We start from the raw sequence: 24,821 nt of genomic DNA on the forward strand, positions 1-24,821 counted from the left end.
GACATTGAAGATGGGTACCAGTGGTCACAAGGCAATGAATCAATGAAACTGGTTCACAACAATACATGATTAGAATTCAGAAACTAAACTGAAAATGTTATGGTTTACATTTAACATTTAGTTTCATGTTTGAACTAAAAACATGAGCAACAGGAAATATACCAATACAATTTTCTAGTGTGACACACATATGCACCAAGACGGTGCTATAAAGTGATTCCTTCCTCCTATTTTTGTTTCTTTCCTCATGCCTGAACTTACAATGAAGTGACTGTATTTCACTTGAAAAAGAAGCTGACACACAAACAAATTGCAACAGTTTTTCCATTTCACCTTTTGATTTCTATTCAATTTATGGTCCAATCCCTATTTAGATTTTTATTCAAGTTTTCATTATTTCTGCTTTGTAATAATGAAATGCCAAAAATTAGCTTTTACAAAACACTCATAACGTGTTTGTATTAAAGACATTAGTGAGCTGGCTCATATATAATGCAAGATATTTTCTATACCTAACATCTCATACTCATTACCTAGTCCAATAGTCTGCAAACTCAACACATCAAGAGTTTGTTGAAACTCATGATGAGTTTGCAGACCGATATCAACATGGCTGATCCAGTTACAAAGCTAAAGGTTTACAACATTTGTCACTGTCACCTGGGTATGATATGAGTTGTCCCTTCCAATAAAATGGTGCCAACAGTCTGCAGAAGCATTTGATGTGCCAGAAGTCCAACAACCAGATTCCGAAATGGTACACGCACAATGTACAGATCTGGATTCAAAGTGTGGCCTACATCTGGGGGATACAGAAGGAAGATGTAACTGCGTTCTTCCCCGTTATCAGACACATTGGTAGACATATATTCAGACTGTGACTGGGGACTGCTTGGTTGATATCCTGTTTGTTGAAGATCACGTTGACCTTCCAACAAGAACACCTGTAACAATGAGTAGAAACAAACCAAATAGACATGATATAAATGATGAGAGTGAGAAACTTCGATCGTATACAATTTGAAATATATTTACTTAGGAAACTCCCAACAGATTTTTAAAGTAAAATATACATTCTAAAAAATGTGGTTGAGCAGGACTTGAATTCAGACCCTTGGCTTTTGCAGGACATGCTCATAACAACTGAGCTATCCTTCATGGCATAATGCACAGCTTTAATCCACCGCTATCCCTCTCTTATTTATCCAAATTCCACAAAATCTCTGCTGCAGACCTTGTGAGACTATTAGTATGAGGAGAAAGAATATGACTGACAATAACTTAGCCACAGGCTAGAGGTTGTTTCAGGAATGAATCTTTGACTTTGCATCAGAGCACATTGTTACTTAACTCCCTGATAGGTCACATTATACACAGATAGCTAAGCAAACAAAAATATTTCCTGTATAGGCAAGGGTTTTAGTTTAAGCCACTGCATTAAATACAATTTTAATTTTTCAGGATGTTATATAACATTGTGCAACCCACTAAAGAGTGTTACACTGAGTCTGTGCTGTATGAAATAAAAAAAAAAGGTTAATCTTATTATGGCACAAGGAAGAAAGGTAATATAAAAACAGTAACTGTGATTAAAATTGTAATAAAAAAGGTAGAAACAAATAAAATTAAGGTCATGGTAGCCATAATATTAAATGAGTGACACTGTTTTCATTACCATCATACAAAGAGTTTTTATGTGAATGCCTATTTAAAACAGAAGAGCAAAATTTCTTGCAGGCCACACAAAAGCAACATATCAATTATTTATTGTATTGCCACTACTGGCATTAATGACTTTCAGTAACTTTTTTCTGCTTCTGTGTATATTTAACATTTTGACCAACAAAGAAGTTTAACACACTGGGCAGCATAAATATTGTAGGTAAGTTTTTGAAGAACATAAATACTTCTGTACAACCAAAACAGCAAAAGCGTTGAGTTGACGATAGGCACCCATAAAGGAAATAAAACTTGTTAGCTTTGGGAGTTATCCTTTAACGAGCTGGAGAAAAATATAAACACACGCACACGTGTGCGTGCCACACACACACACACACACACACACACACACACTTATGCTCCGACATGGTGTGGCTTGACTATCAGCACCAATGCTATTTTTTGGCAGTTGGACTGCTGGTTGTGGTGGCCACTGCCAAACTGTTGTCAAGAACGAAGTGGACCACCCAGTGGCACAACAGGCAGCTGAGCACAATATGCCCAATTTCAATGGCTATTTCACAATCCAAGCAATCTGGATCCTTCCTTACATCACCAGCTTCTCTCAGTTATGCAGATGGGGGTTATCCTTACAAAATATCCTACACTCCCATAATCATTCTGGCCTCAATCTCAGGTAACTCGTAGTTCCCATACCCACCACCCAGCAGTTTCCCTTTCCTCCATCCGGGCACTCCATCCCAATTCATGTCCCCATGTCGCCTTCAGCTTCTGCTGCTTTCTACCAGCCACTGCAATTGTGCCAACCCATATATCTGCCACCCCTCCTTGCCACACTCCTAGCCAGCCCATCAGGCGCCTTCCTCTGAGGTCACTAGACATCCAATCCCAGTCCCTCTGCCCAACCTTCCTGACAACAGTATCTCCACAACAAGAAAAACAGCACTGGCATTGTTCGACTACCATGTATGGGCATAGGTGTAGGTGTGTGTGTGTGTGTGTGTGTGTGTGTGTGTGTGTGTGTGTGTGTGTGTGAGGTTTACTCTAGTTCATCAAAAGATAGCTCTGAAATCTAGTAAGGTTTCTTATTTCTTACATGTGTGCCTATTGACAACTAAATGTTTCTACTTTTCAATGAGTGTTCTCTTTTAATCCAGAAATATTTACAACATTTGACACACTGTAATTTAAATCTATTAACATGAGTACACATTTGTTATGTGTCACTATCACAGCCATTATTTCTGAACTGAACTATACCCTTTTTACTTTTGCTTCTGATCTTCATATCAAGCTCCTTACCTGTTGTGCGAGCTGTTTCAGCCTTTCACATTCTCGAACTGTACAATCTCTTCGAGCAGCCACTTTGACCTGCCCAACATCTCCATAAAAACAATGAGATCCTGGTCGGAATGCAACCATCAGCTGCTGCAGTGAGTGTAATGACACAGAACAGGCACGATGCAGTGCAACAGTTGCCACTTGCCACTGTGATGGAGTCATCACTGGCCCTGCACTCAGCACAACATGTCTACAGATATGGAAAACAAAGATGGCCTGAAATTAACACACTAAAGCCTCCTTAAATATCTCAGCACAGCTATTAATAAGAGATAAAATGATGACACATGCCTGGGACAATAAGTTCTTCAATGTTATAATAATTAATTCAAAATTTTCATAAATGTTTATTATTCATGAATCTCAGATAATAATTAACAATTTAATGCAATAAAACCTCTCTATTCATTATGTTTATGCATTTGTCTGTAGTAAATGAAAACGATTACTGCTCTTTATATTTTATTTTCATTTCCAAAATTTCCCACTAGTGACCATATTTTCATGAACCACCAACATCCAAACTCATGCAAATTGCCCTGTGCTGTTTCTTTTTTAACACACAATTGCCTTCCTACTCAGCATACCAATATTTGTATTCACTATTAAATGGTGTAACACCAAGTTTTGACACAAATCAGTATCAGTGGTAAAACAGTCACCTATGGCTACAAGAACAACTTGCTTGTGTTGTTGTTGTGGTCTTCAGTCCTGAGACTGGTTTGATGCAGCTCTCCATGCTACTCTATCCTGTGCAAGCTTTTTCATCTCCCAGTACCTACTGCAACCTACATCCTTCTGAATCTGCTTAATGTATTCATCTCTTGGTCTCCCTCTACGATTTTTACCCTCCACGCTGCCCTCCAATACTAAATTGGTGATCCCTTGATGCCTCAGAACATGTCCTACCAACAGATCCCTTCTTCTGGTCAAGTTGTGCCACAAACTTCTCTTCTCCCCAATCCTATTCAATACTTCCTCATTAGTTATGTGATCTACCCATCTAATCTTCAGCATTCTTCTGTAGCACCACATTTCGAAAGCTTCTATTCTCTTTTTGTCCAAACTATTTATCGTCCATGTTTCACTTCCATACATGGCTACACTCCATACAAATACTTTCAGAAATGACTTCCTGACACTTAAATCTATACTCGATGTTAACAAATTTCTCTTCTTCAGAAACGCTTTCCTTGCCATTGCCAGTCTACATTTTATATCCTCTCTACTTCGACCATCATCAGTTATTTTGCTCCCCAAATAGCAAAACTCCTTTACTACTTTAAGAGTCTCATTTCCTAATCTAATTCCCTCAGCATCACCCGACTTAATTCGACTACATTCCATTATCCTTGTTTTGCTTTTGTTGATGTTCATCTTATATCCTCCTTTCAAGACACTGTCCATTCCATTCAACTGCTCTTCCAAGTCCTTTCCTGTCTCTGACAGAATTACAATGTCATCGGCGAACCTCAAAGTTTTTATTTCTTCTCCATGGATTTTAATACCTACTCCAAATTTTTCTTTTGTTTCCTTTACTGCTTACTCAATATATAGATTGAATAACATCGGGGAGAGGCTACAACCCTGTCTCACTCCCTTCCCAACCACTGCTTCCCTTTCATGCCCCTCAACTCAACTGCCATTTGGTTTCTATACAAATTATAAATAGCCTTTCGCTCCCTGTATTTTACCCCTGCCACCTTTAGAATTTGAAAGAGAGTATTCCAGTCAACATTGTCAAAAGCTCTCTCTAAGTCTACAAATGCTAGAAACGTAGGTTTGCCTTTCCTTAATCTTTCTTCTAAGATAAGTCGTAAGGTCAGTATTGCCTCACGTGTTCCAGTGTTTCTATGGAATCCAAACTGATCTTCCCCCAGGTTGGCTTCTACTAGTTTTTCCATTCATCTGTAAAGTATTCGTGTTAGTATTTTGCAGCTGTGACTTATTAAACTGATAGTTCAGTAATTTTCACATCTGTCAACACCTGCTTTCTTTGGGATTGGAATTATTATATTCTTCTTGAAGTCTGAGGGTATTTCGCCTGTTTCATACATCTTGCTCACCAGATGGTAGAGTTTTGTCAGGACTGGGTCTCCCAAGGCCATCAGTAGTTCCAATGGAATGTTGTCTACTCCGGGGGCCTTGTTTCGACTCAGGTCTTTCAGTGCTCTGTCAAACTCTTCATGCAGTATCATATCTCCCATTTCATCTTCATCTACATCCTCTTCCATTTCCATAATATTGTCCTCCAGTACATCGCCCTTGTATAGACCCTCTATATACTCTTTCCACCTTTCTGCTTTCCCTTCTTTGCTTAGAACTGGGTTTCCATCTGAGCTCTTGATATTCATACAAGTCGTTCTCTTATCTCCAAAGGTCTCATTAATTTTCCCGTAAGCGGTATCTATCTTACCCCTAGTGAGATAGGCCTCTACATCCTTACATATGTCCTCTAGCCATCCCTGCTTAGCCATTTTGCACTTCCTGTCGATCTCATTTTTGAGACGTTTGTATTCCTTTTTGCCTGCTTCATTTACTGTATTTTTATATTTTCTCCTTTCATCAATTAAACTCAATATTTCTTCTGTTATCCAGGGATTTCTCTAGCCCTCGTCTTTTTACCTACTTGATCCTCTGCTGCCTTCGCTACTTCATCCCGCAAAGCTACCCATTCTTCTTCTACTGTAGTTCTTTCCCCCATTCCTGTCAATTGTTCCCTTATGCTCTCCCTGAAACTCTGTACAACCTCTGGTTCTTTCAGTTTATCCAGGTCCCATCTCCTTAAATTCCCACCTTTTTGCAGTTTCTTCAGTTTTAATCTACAGGTCATAACCAATAGATTGTGGTCAGAGTCCACATCTGCCCCTGGAAATGTCTTACAATTTAAAACCTGGTTCCTAAATCTCTGTCTTACCTTATATAATCTATCTGATACCTTTTAGTATCTCCAGGGTTCTTCCGTGTATACAAACTTCTTTCATGATTCTTAAACCAAGTGTTAGCTATGATTATGTTGTGCTCTGTGCAAAATTCTACCAGGTGGCTTCCTCTTTCATTTGTTACCCCCAATCCATATTCACCTACTATGTTTCCTTCTCTCCCTTTTCCTACACTCGAATCCAGTCACCCATCGCTATTAAATTTTCATCTCCCTTCACAATCTGAATAATTTCTTTTATTTCATCATACATTTCTTCAATTTGTTCGTCATCTGCAGAGCTAGTTGGCATATAAATTTGTAATACTGTAGTAGGTGTGGGCTTCGTATCTATCTTGGCCACAATAATGTGTTCACTATGCTGTTTGTAGTAGCTTACCCGCATTCCTATTTTCCTGTTCATTATTAAACCTTCTCCTGCATTACCCCTATTTGATTTTGTGTTTATAACACTGTAGTCACCTGACCAGAAGTCTTGTTCCTCCTGCCACCGAACTTCACTAATTCCCACTAGATCTAACTTCAACCTATCCATTTCCCTTTTTAAATTTTCTAACCTACCTGCCCGATTAAGGGATCTGACATTCCACGCTCCGATCCGTAGAACGCCAGTTTTCTTTCTCCTGATAACGACATCCTCTTGAGTAGTCCCTGCCCGGAGATCCGAATGGGGGACTATTTTACCTCCGGAATATTTTACCCAAGAGGACGCCATCATCATTTAATCATACAGTAAAGCTGCATGCCCTCGGGAAAAATTACGGCTGTAGTTTCCCCTTGCTTTCAGCCGTTCGCAGTACCAGCACAGCAAGGCCGTTTTGGTTATTGTTACAAGGCCACATCAGTCAATCATCCAGACTGTTGCCCTTGAAACTACTGAAAAGGCTGGTGCCCCTCTTCAGGAACCACACGTTTGTCTGGCCTCTCAACAGATACCCCTCCGTTGTGGTTGCACCTACGGTACGGCTATCTGTATCGCTGAGGCACGCAAGCCTCCCCACCAACGGCAAGGTCCATGGTTCATGGGGGGGAACAACTTGCTTATCTAACAGAAAATATTATTTAGGTATTCGAATAAGCAGAATTTTTTATTATAATTAAAAAAAATCATACAAGTCAAAGCAGACATTAATGCAAAAGAATCTTTTTCCTATATGGGCATTATAGAAGGCAGTGGACAGCCCAATCAGTCACCACACTTTCTCCACAAGTCTCTTCAGCTGCTGCAACTGTCATCTTGTTGCCAGGAACCCCAGTACCCAGCAGAATGATACCTCTTTAATCTATTTTTCGAGGGACAAGATTATGTGCTCGATATTCTGAAAAAGCCTTTCTGCTGGGTGTATTGTGTGGATAGTGTGAGACACACTCAGAGAAGCACTCTCAGTTTTTATCTTCCTTTGTTTCATGCCAGAATCATTAGGTACAAAATAATAACGAATAGTCGTGTGTGTAGTTATATGCACTATGAACCTCCTAACCTTTTCTAACTTCACACCCTGCAAATTACTCACACACAATTTTTTTCTTACTGTTGCAAACTTTTATTCCCCTTCTTATTTTTCATGCTGATGTTAATATTGTACATAGTGAGAGTTTTAATTTTCTTGACGTTGGTTCTCGACGTTTTCCCAATTTCTCCCACACTACCTCATCATCACCGACATGTTTCTGGACCTCAGCCTGCTCAAGTCAAAGATGATATTATTTTGCTCTTCAGTGGAGTTCAGATGAAGAAAAGCATTTGTGATAAGTTAAAATTGTATGCTGGAACATTTTTAGTGTCAGATACTGGCTTCACCTCTCGTAACTTGTGAATGACATAGCAATAGTACGTGAGGCAGGGGAATGGGGTTCAAACTTAACAAACATGGGCAAAATATCAGAAGAATGGAACCCAGAATTGCCAACAGCTAGGCAAAGTGAATACCACCACACACTGGAGACACACCTGAGCCATCACACAGAAGGTCAACAAATTTAAGTACCTGGTGGAGTATTTAACAGGAACAAACAAGAGCAGTGAAGGGATAAGGTAAAAACAAAGAAGATGAAAGTGGCAACTGTACGACCAGGATGCTTGTAATGAAAATAACACTAATGCACACTGATGCAACGACACTAAGAACACATAATGCATAACTACTAAAGAAGCAAAGAGAGAAATCCTTAGGAAAATGTCCTGCCCCAAAGGAAGAGGTAAAATATGGAAATTAAGATCAAGGGAAGACCTGTCCCAAAGTTTGGCGACAGTATCAGAGGAAATCAGACTCCAAAGTGCAAGATTTGCTGGACATTTGATCTTCATGGAGTTGGGTGAAAAGACCAGAAGAGTATGGGAGATAATGTTTAGATTGAAAGTAAAGACAGGTACAGCCTGTTGATAAACTGAAGAGTGAGTAGGCAATATCCCAATTACTCTCTATCTAGCCATATGTCAAGAAGCACCTATGAACTGTTTCACAAAGTTTCTGCATTGTACCTTTTTAATTTATGGTGCAACAGCATGCGCACACATCTGGGAAGTGTTTATATTGTTTTGGACATGTCTGAAAGAACAGACACCATCTTTGATCTTGTCACCTTTATAAGACAATTAATCAAAGGAATAATGGCATCAGCTGCTAGTGGGCATGAATTAAATCAACAGGGAAAGTTTGAAACTTTGTGACAGACCAGGAATCATACCCAGATTTTCCATTTCTAGTGAATGGATGCTTTGACCACATCAGCTATCTGGACACAGTCCCTGACTGACCCAAATTCCCAACTTATTCACACACCACTGACATAGTGCCCATGCCCATTGCCTTCACTACTCGCAGCAGTCACTGATTCCCTTAGGAATTTGGGCTTGTTTGTGCATCTGCATTGAAATGAAATGAAATGTCGTGTGGCTAGGGCCTCCCGTCGGGTAGATGTGCATCTGCATTGACAATATCATAGGCCATCTTGCCCTATGTGTGCGTTCTTTCGGACATGTCTGAAAGCACAGACACCACATACATATAACCGTGTATGGAAGAACAGACCCCCACTTATATATAAACAGTGCGAGATGGCCAATGATACTTTTGCAAACGTCCAAAAGAACAGACACCACATATTTATAACCAGGGTGATATGGCAAATGATTCTTTCTGTGAAAATGCACAAACAAGCCTGAGTTCCTATGGGAATCAGCAATCACTGTGTGTAGTGAAGGTAATGGGCAGGGGCTCTACAGCAGTAGTGTAGGGATAAACTGGGAATTACAGTTGGTCAGGGACCATGTCCTGATAGCCAAGGCATCCAAAGTGACTGTTCACAAGAATTCTGTCTCAAGTTCCAGTCCAGCACAAATTTTCAACTTTCCCCATTGATTTAAATCAACGTCCACTAGCAGCTAACATCATTACTCCTTTGATTAACTGTTTGTTTCCCATTAAATACATTAACACTATACAAAATAAGATTGCTTTCTCTGAAATCACATTATAAATTATGCTACTACTGGAACAAATATCATAAAAAAAATAATACATTGCTCATATAGCTGAATGTATTAACATCCTCTGTCTATACGTAAGTGGACTGATATATTTTGATATGACTTTCAACAGAATGTAGTGCAATTATTCCAAAGAAGTTATGGGATTTACTTATATTAAAAGAAAGTTGTCAATAGAAGACAGAGGTTTTCTTTGATGAGATGCTTTGAATATCAATAAGGATACATCTAAAAATGTTTTGCCCATAATCCAAGAATCAATAACGAATTTCAATGGAGTTTTTAACATTGTACAGGTATTGCAAAGTGTTTCAACTTATATTTCTTAGAACTGAACAAACAATGGAAAATCACACACACACACACACACACACACACACACAAACACACACACACACACATGACTGCTGCAGTCTCTGGCAACTGAAGCCAGTGTGTGTGTGTGTGTGTGTGTGTGTGTGTGTGTGTGTGTGTGGGGTCCATTTTTGACAAACGCCATCCTTACCCAAAGCTTATTTGTGACAGTCTTCTTGTTGGGCCTATCTGCGACTCAGCATCTCCACTAAATGGTGAGTAGCAACTTTCTTTTTCATAATATTGTTACATTCTTTAGAACTGAATGAATAGTAACTGAGCTAAGGAAATAGTGACAGAATCCATCCAAAAGCTGTCTTCCTCAAAGCTATGTTTCATAAATAAAACACATTAATGAAACTGGTTAGGAAGTTTTCAAGTTATTGCTGATTTTGTGTGTTTAGTGACTGTAACATCTATTCATTTGGCTCTAATTTGCAAAGATTTATGTCAGAATGTTGAATCATATTATCGTGTATATTTTCTTGCACAGCAGTAAGCTTATTTATCTTTTTGCCTAACTAAATAACTAAGTCACTCACTAAATATATACAAAGAACTGACACTATTAACTAATTAAACCAATACATAAGCTCACACAAGTGGAACCTACAAAAGAATCTGCATGCTGCACTACATTGCCAGACATTAAATGGAAGACTGATTATTATTTTGCTTGTACAATAACTGTAATGCTCTTCTGCAAAGAGACCACTTCTGCCATCAAACACACTGCTTGCTCTTTAGTTTACTGATAGACTATATCAAGTGAGTTATTGATCTCATGAAGAACTATTCTGAGAAAAGGATCAAGGAGGCAGGGAAGCACAATCAGACAAAGAAGTTTATACAAATTATACACCAGAGATTAATGATAAAGAATGATTCAGAGATAGAATGGAAGCCACCAATGGAAAAAAACACAAGAACTATAAAGATGAGGTAGAACAGGAGAGAAGGTAAAAAAGAGAGAAGAGGTTCTAGGAAGAGAAAAGGAAAAACCCAATCCATGAAGGGGCAACTCTGGTCCTAGGCTTTTTACTTTAAAAAAAGAAAAGAAAAATGAAAAAAAGAAAGAGAGAAAGAAGAAAGGAAGAAAGAAGGAGAAGAAGAAAAAAAACAGGTAGAATAGAAAACAGACAGAATATGCAAGAGATGACTGAAATTTTAAGAACACACTACAACAACCACCAAGAATATCACAACAAACAAAATTTTCAACTGCATGGCCAAGTTAAGAGCAACCATAAAACGGATTAAGATATAAAGAAAAGCTCAGGACATAATTTGATTTGATCCAGAAGGATATTTAAAATAAGAAGTGTTTTGAAGAGCTGTGTACTACGGGAAAACCACATACCTGATACAAGCACAACCAAGTCGAGCAATGCTTTCTGTAGGCTGCACCACACATTCCACCATTACTAGGAGCAGCTGCTTTAGCATTAAAGTGGCTGCTGGTATTTCAGCTTGGTTCTTTGTTCCTCCTAAAAGGAAAAGAAAATAATGTGTCCCAAGAAATTTACAATGAATCTTTAGTTCCTCTGCAATCCAACAATAAGAACATTAATCACACTATAAACAGTGCTTTCCACTGAATGGTATTTGAAACACCATATTAAAAATTAGTTTTTCTTTAAAAATGTCCATATCATTCTGTAAAATATGTTACTAATTAAACTGTTGGTAAAATAAGTTACCAGACTGAAGCAGTGACAAGTGTGAGCTAGGACACTGGTTTTGTATCTGAAATGTTTCACATTTACTTTGCACCTTCCACTTATGCAAGTCACAGTGATGACAGTTCATACCCAATAATTTTTCCATTTTACATTTTGTTACATTACCCAGAGACATTTATATTTTTTGGTAACACAGCACATGTAAATATTGTAAATAATATTAAGCTTATGAAAGAAGGAAAATCAAATATAGTTGCAGGAAACTTATACATAGACAAATGGGTTAGCCAATATTTACCCACATGAGATACACCTTAGAGTATAGTTATTTAACTGGATAGATAAAAAATCTACTCACCAAGAAGCAGCAGAACACACACATATAAGACTGTTGTGATTGGCAAGCTTTCAGAGTCAGCGTCTCCTTCTTCTGGCAGAAGATTTCGGGAACGTCCGAATGGTGAAGCAAAAGGGCTGGAGAGGTCTAGGAAAAAAAGTTAGATTTTGGGAAAGTCACCCCAAACCGCAGGTAAGGGAGACTTACCATACCGGATGAGAAGCAATTTCCTTCTCATCCTGTATGGTAAGCCTCCCCTGAGCCATGGTTCTGGATAACTTTCCCGAAATCTATCCCTTTTCCTAGACCTCTCCAGTCCTTTTCCTTCACCATTCTTTCTTCCCCTTCAACCCTTCTGCCTGAAGAAGGATCCACTGGCTCCAAAAGCTTGCCAATCGCAACAGTCTTTTATGTTTGTGCTCTGCCACCACTTGGTGAGTAGACTTTTCATCTATCCAATTACATAATTTTAGCAATAATTGATTGTTTTCATTGTTACCTTACAGTAAAGGTAATCCTGTTATCAAACACTACTTCACCTCAGATGATTATCTTTAAAAGTTTGCACCTTTAAATAAGAATATGTCACACTTTAAAACAAAGAATGGACCAAATGTCATTATATTATAAACAAACCTTGCAAATGTGTAAGATATTCCACAACAAGATCCGTTGCCAATCCACAGCACTGTTTGAAATTGACTGCAAAATTATCCCATCCACGGTAAATACGCCCTGTTTTCCTCAACCAATTCTGCACCATTGGGAGCAATAAATGGTTAATAGAGTACAGTCCAAATTCAGCACCTGTAAAAGAAGTATATCTGCATGTCTATACTGTCAAAATAACCACCACTTAAGCAAAAATTTTAAACTAAAATGGGCTAATGAATTAAAACACATGCGCGTGCGCACGCACACACACACACACACACACACACACACACACACACACACACACACACACAGCATCAGGGATGGGCACAAAATGATAATTGGATCCTTCTATTGCCCACCAGACTTAACTCCTGACATAACTGAAAAGTTTAGAAAAAACCTCAGTTCACCTGTACATAAGTTACCTAATCATAATATAATCATTCATGGAGACTTAAATCATCCAACAATTAATTGGGAAAATTACAGTTTTGTCAGTGGAGAACGTGATAAGACAACCAACGAAACATTACTAAATGCCTTCTTTGAAAACTATCTAGAACAAATAGTTAGGAACCTCCTTATGATGAAAATATATTGGATCTAATGGTAACAAATACACCAGACATCTTTGAGGATGTCCACATCAGAACTGGTATCAGTGACCCTGATGCAGTTGTGGCAGTGATGATTACCGAAGTACAAAGGACAACTAAAACAAGCAGAAACATATACATGTTAAAAAAAACTAGATAAAAAATCAGTACTGTCATATCTCAATGAGAAAGTTGAAACTTTCAGCACAGGTGAGGTGAATGTAAAGGAACTATTGTTCAAGTTTAAAGGAATAGTTGACCATGCACTGGATAGATATGTACCCCGTAGAATAGTCCATAATGGGAGGGATCCTCCATGGTATACAATCATTGTAAAGAAACTTCGAAACAGAGATTACTGCATAATAGGTGTAAAACAAAGCTTAGGGCTATAGATAGAGAGATGCTGAATGAAATGCGTTTTGCTGTCAAAAAAGCAATAAAAATGGAAATGTCATGTGGCTAGGGCCTCCCGTCTGGTAGACCGTTCGCCTGGTGCAGGTCTTTCTATTTGACGCCACTTCGGCGACCTGCGCGTCGATGGCGATGAAATGATGATGATTAGGACAACACAACACCCAGTCTCTGAGCGGAGAAAATTTCCGACCCAGCCGGGAATCGAACCCGGGCCCTTAGGATTGACAGTCTGTCACACTGACCACTCAGCTACCGGGGCGGACAAAAAAGCAATGTGCGATGTCTTCAGTGACTACCATAACAGAATACCGAAATGATCTTCCACAGAATCCAAAGAAATTCTGGTTGTATGTAAAGGCTGTTAGTGGCACCAAAGCTAAGTGTCCAGTCCCTAGTGTATGAGACAGGAACACAAATCAAGGGAAACGAAGCAAAAGCTGAAATGCTTAACTCTGTTTTCAAATGTTCCTTTACAAAAGAAGACCCAGGATAGCGGCCCCAATTTAAAAGTCATACCATTGAAAAGATGACTGGAATAAGTATTAGTGTCAGTGGTGTTGAAAAATAGCTGAAATTGTTAAAATTGAACAAAGCTCTGGCTCCCGATGGAATCCTTGTCAGATTCTACACTAAATTTGTGGCTGAACTAGCTCTTCATCTAACTATAATGTATCTTAGGTCCCTCAAACAAAAAACAGTGACCAGCTCTTGGAAAAAAGCACAGGTCACTCTCATCTACAAGAAGGGTAGTAGAAGTGAACCACAAAACTACCATCCAATATCCCTGGTACTGATTTGTTGTAGAATCTTAGAACATATTCGGAGCTTAAACATAAGGAGGTATCTTGATCAGAATGACTTCTTTAATGCCAAACCAGCATGGACTCTGAAAACATTGATCATGTGAAACCCAACTTGCACTTTTCTCACGTGACATACTGAAAGCTTTGGATCAAGCCAATCAATTAGATGACATATTTCTTGATTTCTGAAAAGCATTTGACTCAGTAACACACCTACACTTATTGTCAAAGCTACCATCATATGGGGCATCACATAAATTTTGTGACTGAATTGAGGACTCCATGGTAAGCAGGACGGAGAGTCATCAGATGGAGAAGTAACATCAAGTGTTCCCCACGGAAAAGTTTTGGGACTCTTGCTGTTCATGTTGTACATTAATGACCTTGCAGGCAATATTAATAGTAACATTTTGTAGGTGATGCAGTTATCTATAATGAAGTACTATCTGAATGAAGCCACATAAATATTCAGTCAGGTCTTGATAAGATTTCAATGTGGTGCGAAAATTGGCATCTTGCTTCAAGTGTTCAGGCATGTAAAATTCTGCACTTTACAAAATGAAAAACCTAGTATCCTATGACTATAATATCAATGAGTCACTGTTGGAATCGGCCAACTCATACAAATACCTGGATGTAGCACTTTGCAGCTATATGAAAGGGAATAATCACATAGGCTCAGTCATGAGTAAAGCCGGTGGTAGACTTCAATTTATTGGTAAAACACTGGGAAGTGCGATCACTCTACGAAGGAAATTGATTAAAAATCACTCGTGTGAACCATCCTGAAATATTGCTCAAGTGTGTAGGATCCATAGCAAATAGGACTGACAGGGGATACTGAATTTATACAGAGAAGGACAGCAGGAATGGTCACAGGTGTGTTTAATCTGTGGGAATGTGTCGCAGAGGTACTGAAGAACTGAACTGGAAGATTCTTGAAGGTAGATGTAAACTATCCTGAGAAAGTCTTTTAACAAAGTTTCAAGAACAGGTTTTAAATAATGACTCCTGGAATATACTGCAATCCCCTAAGTATCGCTCACATAGGAGGATACAATAAGAATAATTACTCCACGCACAGAGACATTCAATTAATCATTCTTCCCACACTCCATATATGGATGGAAGAGGAAGAAGCACTAATAATTGATATAATGGGATGTACCCTCTGCCATGCACCTCACAGTGGTTTGGAGCGTATACAAGTAGATGCAGATGAATGTTAAACCAGTTTTATTTTTCAATTATTCTATAATTTGATAAATATATTAATGCTAGGCTGTATGAAACACTACGGAAATGTACTGATGGATCCTTTAGTGAGTTGCAGACAGGCATAATTAAAGGACTCCTACACATAAGCTTTGCGCCGTAGCATCTGTCAGAAAAACAGAAACACACATAATTCATTCACACAAGCAAGCACATCTCATGCACACCTGATTGTCAACTCCAGCAGCTCAGGCCAGAATGCAACTATCATATGGGATGGAAGCAGCAGTCTGGAGGGAGCAGGAAGGGGAAAGAGCTGTGTACAGGTGGGAGAAACCAGACATGCCATCTGTCAGAGAGTGTAGGGAACAGTACACCGACAGGTACAGCATCCAGAGGTTGTGCGGCAGGGGGGCGAGGAAATCTGAGTGAAAAAGGAGAGGAGTGGGGGAAAGATAGGAAGATGCATTGGCAGAAGGCAGCAAACAAAGAAGGTGGGAGACAAGAGTGAGGAAGAGGTGACAGGGCAGATAGGCCAGCGTAGTACCACAGGTTGAGGCCAGAATAATTACAAGAGCAGAGAATGTGTTGGACGGGTAAAGTCCATCTGCACAGTTCAGAAAAGCTGGTTTTGAAAGGGAGGATGTAGATGGCTCACATAGTGAAGTAGCAACTGAAATCAAGCATGTTATGTTGTGCTGCATGTTGTGCCACAGGGTGGTCTATGTTGCTCATGGCTATAGTTTGGCAGTGGCCGTTCATCCTAGTGGACAGCTGGTTTGTGGTCATACCAATATAAAAAGCTGTGCTATGACTGGAGCAGTGCTGATAAATGACATGGCTGCTTTAAAACAGGTGGCCCAGCCCCTGATAGGATAGAATAAAACTGTAAGAGGACTGGAATAGGAAGTACTGAATGGGTGGCTTGGGCACGTCTTGCACCTGGGTCTTCCACCGGGATATGATCCTTATGGCAAGGGGTTGGAATTGGGAATAGCATAGGGATGGACTAGGATGTTGTGATGGTTGGATGGGCAATGTACCACCACTTTGGGTGGGGATGGGAAGGTTCTTAGGTAGCATGTTCATCACTTCAGGGCATGACGATAGGTAATCAAAGCCCTGGCACAGGATATGCTTCATCTCTTACAGTCTGAGGAAATGAAAGGGGTCCTCCTTTGTGAATGGTTCTTGGGGGTGGTCGGAGGATTTGGGGTGTGAGGGGAAATGGCAGACTAGGTGTGGGGGACTGTGCCTGTTTGCAAATACCTTGGTGAGACCCTCAGCAGACTGGGTAAGGGAGTTCTTATCATTGCATGTATGCTGTCTTCGGGTGACCACACTGTGTGGGAGGAATTTTTTATGCGAAAGGGATGACGACTGTTGAAATGCCAGTACTGTTAGTGGATAGGATAAAGTTACTAACAAGGGAAACTCCCCATCGCACCTTCCACATATTTTGTGGTAAGATGGCCCAATGGATAGTTCATTGGCCCAATTGATAGTTAATCAAAAACTGAACACAGATCAAGGATGAAAATAGGAAGAAAGTGCACTGAACTGTGAAAAAATAAGCAAAGTAGAAATAGTGGACAGTCCAAGCTCAAGGTATGCAACATCAAGTGAATTTGAATAGCCAGGACATCGTGGTTCTATGGTGATGGTATTGGACTATGAAGGAAAAAACTATGTTCAAATCTCCCTTGTACCCCCATCCCCCTTTCCACAAAATTATGAACTGTCTGTCTGGTCACTGACATGTCCATTCACTGTATTAAAATTTATGCCTCTGTCATGGTGTAACGTCTGTTTGAGCAGCGAGGTGTAAGGAACGGACCTCCACAGATGTACATACATCCTATTTGTTCTACACAAGTACCACATGTTATGACTCTTGCATTCTGTTTTGGACGTTTTGACTCTTGAATTCCTTTGTTGTAACATAGCACACAGCCATTTATTTGTTGTTTTCATATCTGTGAGAGGTCACTGCAGCATCTCACCTCCACTCACTGTTCATCACATTTACCTATGACACTAAAATATTCTTACAACATGACTCATATTCTATAGCCATTGTATAGTATGATAACTGCAGACAGGAAGTTCAAAACTTTGCAATAATAATAATAAAAAGAGGTGCATGAGAGAGATTTGAAAATGGGCCTCCAGCTTGTGATGAAGCAAGCTGGGATATTTTTTACTTCCCGTCTTGTTTTGCCATCTGACTCCTTAAATTTGTTTTTTCTCTTTTAACTAATTACCATTAACAAACACAAGTATAATCTGCATTTTCATATAAGAGAAAGGTTGGCCCTCAGTTTTAAAGAAGTTAACAACAGATCTAATTTTGTGCTTAGTTTTATGTATGTAATTGATTTTCTAATTTATTTTGACTACTACTAGTTAGTATCTTTCATTATAGAGTGAAATCAGTAATTGTTTTGTAACTTAAATTCTACTGCTGACGTTTAAACAAATATAAATTCTGTAATAATTGTTAACATTTGGAAGGCAAAATAATAGTATTCTCAAAGGATCTATTTGGCTCTACTCGAAAACATGTTATCAAAGCCGGCTCTTAATTAATTCCAAAGTAATTAACAGTTTTGTCAAAAGTATTGTTTGTGTAACTATATCTGTTAATTTCACAATTTAAACAAATAATTCGGCCTAACTCTTGTAGCAGAAGGGACTATTAAAAGGAACATATTTTTCAATGTATTCAGTTAATATAATGAGTTAAGTTTTAATTGTAATTTCTGTAACTTTAACTTTCAACAGTGTGTAGTTTCAGTACCTATTATTGTGATGATATATAAGGGCCCGATTTTAGGTCATGAGACAGTCAGTCCACAGCAGTTTCAGACGAGGAACCTGTGTTGGTTAGAACGACAACAATGCCTCAACTTAACAGTGTAATAAATGTTACACAATTAGGCCATGTGTTAAAACAGTTACAGTATCTACTCCATACGTCCCTTTCTATTCTTCAAGAACTGAGAACTTTGTCGTTAGGCTTTTACTGCTCGTAGATGTTCAACAGTAAACTATTGTAGCACTATGTGGATTTTCGCCTGCTAACTATTAATGGGGCTTATGGGAAGTTAGAACAATAGTGCACTGGCCACATGTAACTATGTATTATTGGGGAGTTGTGAAAAGTGAAAGTAAAAGACTGTGAAACACAACTGTGCATCTGTTGGCTACATCATTTACAGCAGACAGTACTGTACATCCACTCCCTATTTTTTTCAGCCAGTATGTCTACACCGAGAACTGTTAAAGAAAGAAACAACTAGGTGAACTGCTACAAGCTTTGCAATCCAACACCGTGACCACACAACCATGATGCCATGGTTCTTGCAATTCACTCGATGTTGCATATCTTGGGCTTCAACCATTCACTGTTTCTATTTTTCTTCTTTCTTCAGAGTTCAGGACACCTTCTTCCTGTTTTCATGCTTGATCTGCATTCAGATTTTGATGGACTATCCACTGGGCCATCTTCCCACTAAACCTGAGGGGAGTGTGATGGGGAGTTTCCCTTGTAAGGTGTGTGAGGAAAGAGTTAGCAAGTCTGGAATCTGAAGGACATCGGGGAAGATAGTGTTCATAGCATTAAGACCATGAGCATATGGGATGCTGGAGTAGAGAGAGGGGGTGTCAACAGTGATGAGTAGGGATCCAGGAGGTAAAGGTGTGGGGATGGTGGACAGTTGGTGAAGGAAGTGTGGTGTGTGGCTCCGATGTGGAGGCTAGACTATGTGCAATTGGTTGGAGGTGTTGGTCAATGAGAGCCGAAATTCTTTCAGTAGGGGCACAATAACCAACCACAATGGGTCATCCAGGATTGTTGGGTTTGTGGATTTTGGGGAGCATGTAGAAGGTGGGTGTGCGGGGTGTCATAGGGATGAGGAAGGAAATGGATTCAGGGGAGAGGTTGTGGGAATGGCCTAAGGCTTTAAGCAGGGATTGGACGTTGTGTTGGACTTCAGGGATAGGATTACTCTGGCAGATTTTATAGGTGGAGGAGTCAGGTAATTGGCAGAGGCCTTCCACCAGGCAGTCACTATGATTCAATACAACACTGATGGATTAGGTCAGAATTTGTTTCGAAGCTGGTTATGGCTATTCTTTCTTCTGCTGAAAGGTTGGTGTTCTGAGGAACAGATCTGGGGAAGCATGGTGAGGTAAAGCTGACGATAAAGAATTCCTGGAAGGTGACCAGCAGATTTTTGGCTGGGCGAGGGAGATGATCTCAGTTAGGTGGTGGTATGAACTGGAAGAGGCAGGGTTCAATGTTGGAATTAGGCTGGTTTTGGTTGGAGGGATTGGTGGCAAAGAAGTGTTTCCATTACAGAGATAGGGAGAAGGAGAGTAGTTTTTGACAAGTCCAGCATGGTTAAATTTGGGTTTGAGGATAAAGGTGAGGCCTTTGGATAGGACTGAAACTTCCGGGGAGACGAGGGTCTAAGTGGAAAGGTTAACAACAGAGTTATGGGAATGTTTCAAGCTCTGGATTTGGTGGAGTGTTGGTAGGGAGTTTTGAGGGATGTAGCTAGTTGAAAAAGCCAGCTAGGTAGGGTTTATGTGCTATGAGGGGCGGAGAGGAGGAACACTGTGGGTAGGATATGGATTGGGTAGTGGCACCCCGAGGCGGCTGTAGGATGTCAGCAGGTTGGATAACTTACAGAGATGGTGTCTGGAATGCTCCTTTAGGTGCTGGAGAGCAAGGTATTCAGTTTCAGAGATGTGAAGTATGAAGCAGGGACTGCACAGTAGTAGTATCTTCCAGAGGGAGCAGAGGTGGTTCTGGGATGCCTGTGATACGGAGATGTGTTTTTGCAGTACCAGATTTGTGTGGGTCAGGGACTGGCGGATTCCTAAAAGGTTAAGGTTACTGTGAAAGCAGGGACGGCATCCAGAGAAAGGAATTTTTATGGTTAGGCTGTTTGGGAGGATTCCACGATTTAGGCATCATTCAAGAAATAGGATGTGGGACTGGGTTTTAGCCAGAGAAAAGGATTCTTTTCTGAACTGGTGCAGAAAGATGGAGCAGAGGTCTATTATGGCAGAATGGTGTAAAGGAAATGGGAATGAGGTGGACATGGGCAGAATAGGTGTTGATGGTTGTGTGAGGAGCTCGATAAGTGAAAATACGTGTAAAACATACATAAAGACACATAAAAACACAGAGAGATGTGCAAAAATATGCACATATATGTAAAAATACACAAAAATGTGTGAAATCATATAAAACTATGTAAAAATACACACAAATACGTTAAAAACATACAGGAACATTGGAGAAAAGGTACGGATGAGGTATGGGAGTATGTGTATGTGTTGCAACAAGGGAAGAGAGGGGGAAGGGGGATGGGCTACGTTGAGAATGACAGGTTCGTGTGTACGGGCAGGTGTGAAAAATAAAATGCTACAGTATCATATTCAATCAAGAATAAGGCAAGCCTGATTATAAGATGACCCTGATTATAAGACAATCCCTTATTTTCAAGAGGCTTCTTAATAAAAATTTATTTTTTAACATATTCAGGCTAATCCAAATTACAAACTTTTATTGATACACAGTATCTGCCAAAAAGGTAACATTATATCTACTTTAAATTTATGCCATTTATTGACTGTCTACATTTTGATAATACACAAAGAAATAAAATTAATGAAGAGAAATGGTTTACGTTAATTTGCCGACCATTTTCTTTTCTACATTTTTCACTTACTAATCCTGCCGTCTGTGGTATCACTATCATCATCATCCAAATAGCACAGCTGTGAAATTTATATCTTCAGTTTCACAAATATTTGGCTGTTTCTTCCCAATACGTTGTGATTTCTGAGGTTGTGGTTACTATTGAATATGAAAACACAACTGTTTTTATATGAATACATTTCAGACTTCACTTCAATACGGACTTGAGAATGTTTCAGTTTCACTTGCTTCCAAACAAACTGTCTACCCGCCAATCTCTCAGTGGCTGCTTACAACCAGCTGTGTGCTGACACACCCCCTTTCGTTTCCGTCATATGCCATGGTGAACGTCAACAACATTGCAGCAAAACTCGTATAAGTAGGCTACTAGCTCCTATCTAGACTTTTACCATCTCCCACATAAATAAATACTCTTGTTCAATTCAAACTACAACTAGATTTGGTCAAACTGCAGTTTAAACGTGGTAGGTCTTCCTGAAAAGCCAAAGTACGCAGTATACATTGTATCGGTTGGCAGCATGACATAATTTTCTGCCCTCTCATTGCTCCCCTCCATGCAGTCATCTAGTTCCCAGCCAACCTCCTTGGTCCCAGCTAAGCTGGTACCAGTGTCCCCCTCCAACCCATAGTGCTGTGCCTGAGCAACTATGAAACATGGACTGCAATACCTTCTAGGGTACAGGTCAAATGTAACAACAGCAACTAATACATAACAAAGAATCACAATCATGATTCAGTCCAAGTCTCAAACTTCACTCGTCTCATGATTTACTGATGAATGTTTGTACTATCACTCTAGCGACAACATTTCAACTATGATTTCTTTCATTTGTTAGAAATTTAATTATGGATTAATTTTCCTTCTTGTTTCTTCTGAATGTCACTATAATGTTCTAAAGCTGACTAAAAGCTGCTAACATTTTTACCTGGTATTCTAGTACGTGAACAGCGACAGAATTTCTCATTTCCAAACCACTTAGTAAATCAATACAGTCTCCCACAATCAAATAAAATGTCAATCTGGGTTCAGAATCAAGTAATGTTTTTGAAGGCCAACACTTCTGCTTTTGAATGTTACCTATACATTAAAACCAACATTAATGTTTCTACAAGGTATCAACACATTTATGAGAATTTTTATTGCAAATCTGCTCAGATACAATAAGAGCTTTTAAGATGATAGCACTAAATTCTATCTCCTCCTTTGTTTCACAAAACTATCAAATATTAAGCACCGCAATAGACTGTTGTAGTGGCTAGTTGGTAGTTTCTGACATATCCCTTGCAATAGTGCCATGCAAGTCAAGTGTCACGTGATAGTAAGCACAACATCAATACTGTATCAAGCACTTCGTCATGTCAGGAAATCTTGAGTCTGTTTGAATGCGAGTAGACTTTGCCTATTCTCCAAAATAAATTTGCACATGACCTCAATAGACAAAGTTTTTTGGTCAATGTAAGACAACCCCTGCATACTGTATTAAACAATGTAAAAACACAGAAATAGTTTAATCTGTGAATATAAGAAGAGTCTGTCAGGTTTGGGGAAAAAAACACGTCTTATAACCAGGCAAATAAAGTAGGTCAGAATGAGGGATAAAATTGGGATCAATAGGATAAATATAATTATAAATATTGGAGGAAGTAATCTGGGGCAACAGATACTGCATCAACAATCCATGCAGTCACAAAGCCTGTGTTGAGTGTGGACAATCATTGATACAGTGTGGCTCAGAAGCAGATGGAGTTTGGAAAATGGTGAATGAACACAGTAAAGCAGAGAAAGAATTGACACTGAATAGAGTAATGCTATGGAGAATAGTAACAAAGGAAAACATCGTAGGATTGTAGAGAGGAAGAAACAACAATGGAAACTCCAGGTATGAATATCAACAATGTAGGAAAGATAGATTGCTACTTATTGTAAAGATGGCACATTAAGTTGCAGAAAGATACAGCCATACACAACCTCAAAACAAATCCTGACCTAATCACCCTACTTGCAGACACAAGTTCCACCAGTGTTGTTATGAACTGCAGTGACTGCTTGGCAGAAGGCCTCTGCCAATTATCTGACTCCTACAAATATAAACTCTGCCAGAGTGATTCCATTCCTGAAGTCCAACACAACCTCCAATCCCTGCTTTAAGTTAGGAACTTCTCACAACCTCTCCTCTGAACCCATTTCCCTCCTCAGCCCTTTTGAACCTCATACACCCACCCTTCACATGCTCCCCGAAATCAACAAACCCAACAATCCTGGAACATCATTGTGGCTTGTTATTGTATCCCGACTGAAATAGTTCCAGCTCTCATTGACCAACACCTCCAACCAACTGCATGTAATTATGAAAGATACAAATCACTTCCTTCACTGACTCTCCACATCCCCATCCCCTCACCTCCTGGATTGCTATTAATCACTGTTGCTGCCACCTCCCTACACACCAACATCCCTCAGGCCCACAGTTTTACCTCTATTGAACACTACCTTTCCAATTTCCTTCAAATTCCAAACCCACTATCTCATTCCTCACACACTTTAGTAACTTTTTCCTAACTACCAAAAGTACCTGCATTTCAACAGCTGTCATCCCTTTCCCACCAAAAAATCCCTCCCACACAGCCTGGCCATCCATTGACGGCATATCTGCAGTGACAAGGACTCCCTCACATAGTAATCTGAGGATCTCACGAGGTCTCTGCAAATAGCACTACCCAAGGCCTAGTCTGCAAATGAATCTCCCATGCCTTTTCCCCTCACACCCCAATTCCTCCCTCCACCCCCCAAGAATCAGCCACAAAGGAGGGCCCTCTTCATCACCTAATATCACTTCAGACTGGAACAACTGAACCACATCCTTTGCCAGGGCTCTGATTGCCTACCATCTAGATTAGATTAGATTAGATTTACTTTCATTCCAATTGATCCGTAGTGAGGAGGTCCTCCAGGATGTGGAACATGTCAGAAAAACAACAATACATGACAAATATTTAAACTAAAACAAATAAGCTAATGTACCATTCCACAGGTCCCAAGTGGAATGATCGTCATTTTTTAATGAACACTAAGAGTCATTTTACAAATACTATTGCACTGAATTTAAAATAAAAAAGTTTTATATTTATTTATAAGGTAAGAAACATGTAATACAACTACTGTAATACTTATTTACAATGAACACATTACTGCACTGAAATGGTGCAGAAGTTAGATTATACTTACACACACACACACACACACACACACACACACACACACACACACACACAAATTTTCAGTGAACACATTACTGCACTGAAATTGTGCAGAAGTTATGTTGTACTTATATACAAATCAGTTGGTTTTCCTCAGAAATTCATCAATGGAGTAGAAGGAGTTGGCCACCAATAAATCCTTTAGGCTTCTCTTAAACTGAATTTCATTGGTTGTTAAGCTTTTTATGGCTGCTGGCAAGTTATTGAAAATGTGTGTTCCTGAATAATGCACACCTTTTTGTACAAGACTAAGTGACTTTAAATCCTTGTGAAGATTATTCTTATTTCTAGTATTGATTCCATGAATTGAGCTGTT

General features: G+C 39.4%; 1 protein-coding gene across 1 annotated transcript in view; it reads right to left on the reverse strand.

The window, feature by feature from the left end:
• The window catches only part of LOC126458432 (brefeldin A-inhibited guanine nucleotide-exchange protein 3), a 325,613-nt gene that overhangs the window by 18,934 nt on the left and 281,858 nt on the right, over window positions 1–24,821 (reverse strand). The window contains exons 25-28 of the mRNA XM_050095487.1: window positions 12,462–12,632; window positions 11,167–11,293; window positions 2,983–3,211; window positions 661–944 (exon numbers count right to left, since the gene is read on the reverse strand). Coding sequence (XP_049951444.1) covers window positions 661–944; window positions 2,983–3,211; window positions 11,167–11,293; window positions 12,462–12,632 — 811 coding nt within the window. The remainder of the gene's footprint in view (window positions 1–660; window positions 945–2,982; window positions 3,212–11,166; window positions 11,294–12,461; window positions 12,633–24,821) is intronic.

This window comes from Schistocerca serialis, chromosome 2 (assembly GCF_023864345.2).
Source record: "Schistocerca serialis cubense isolate TAMUIC-IGC-003099 chromosome 2, iqSchSeri2.2, whole genome shotgun sequence".
Taxonomy (NCBI): Eukaryota; Metazoa; Arthropoda; class Insecta; order Orthoptera; family Acrididae; genus Schistocerca; species Schistocerca serialis.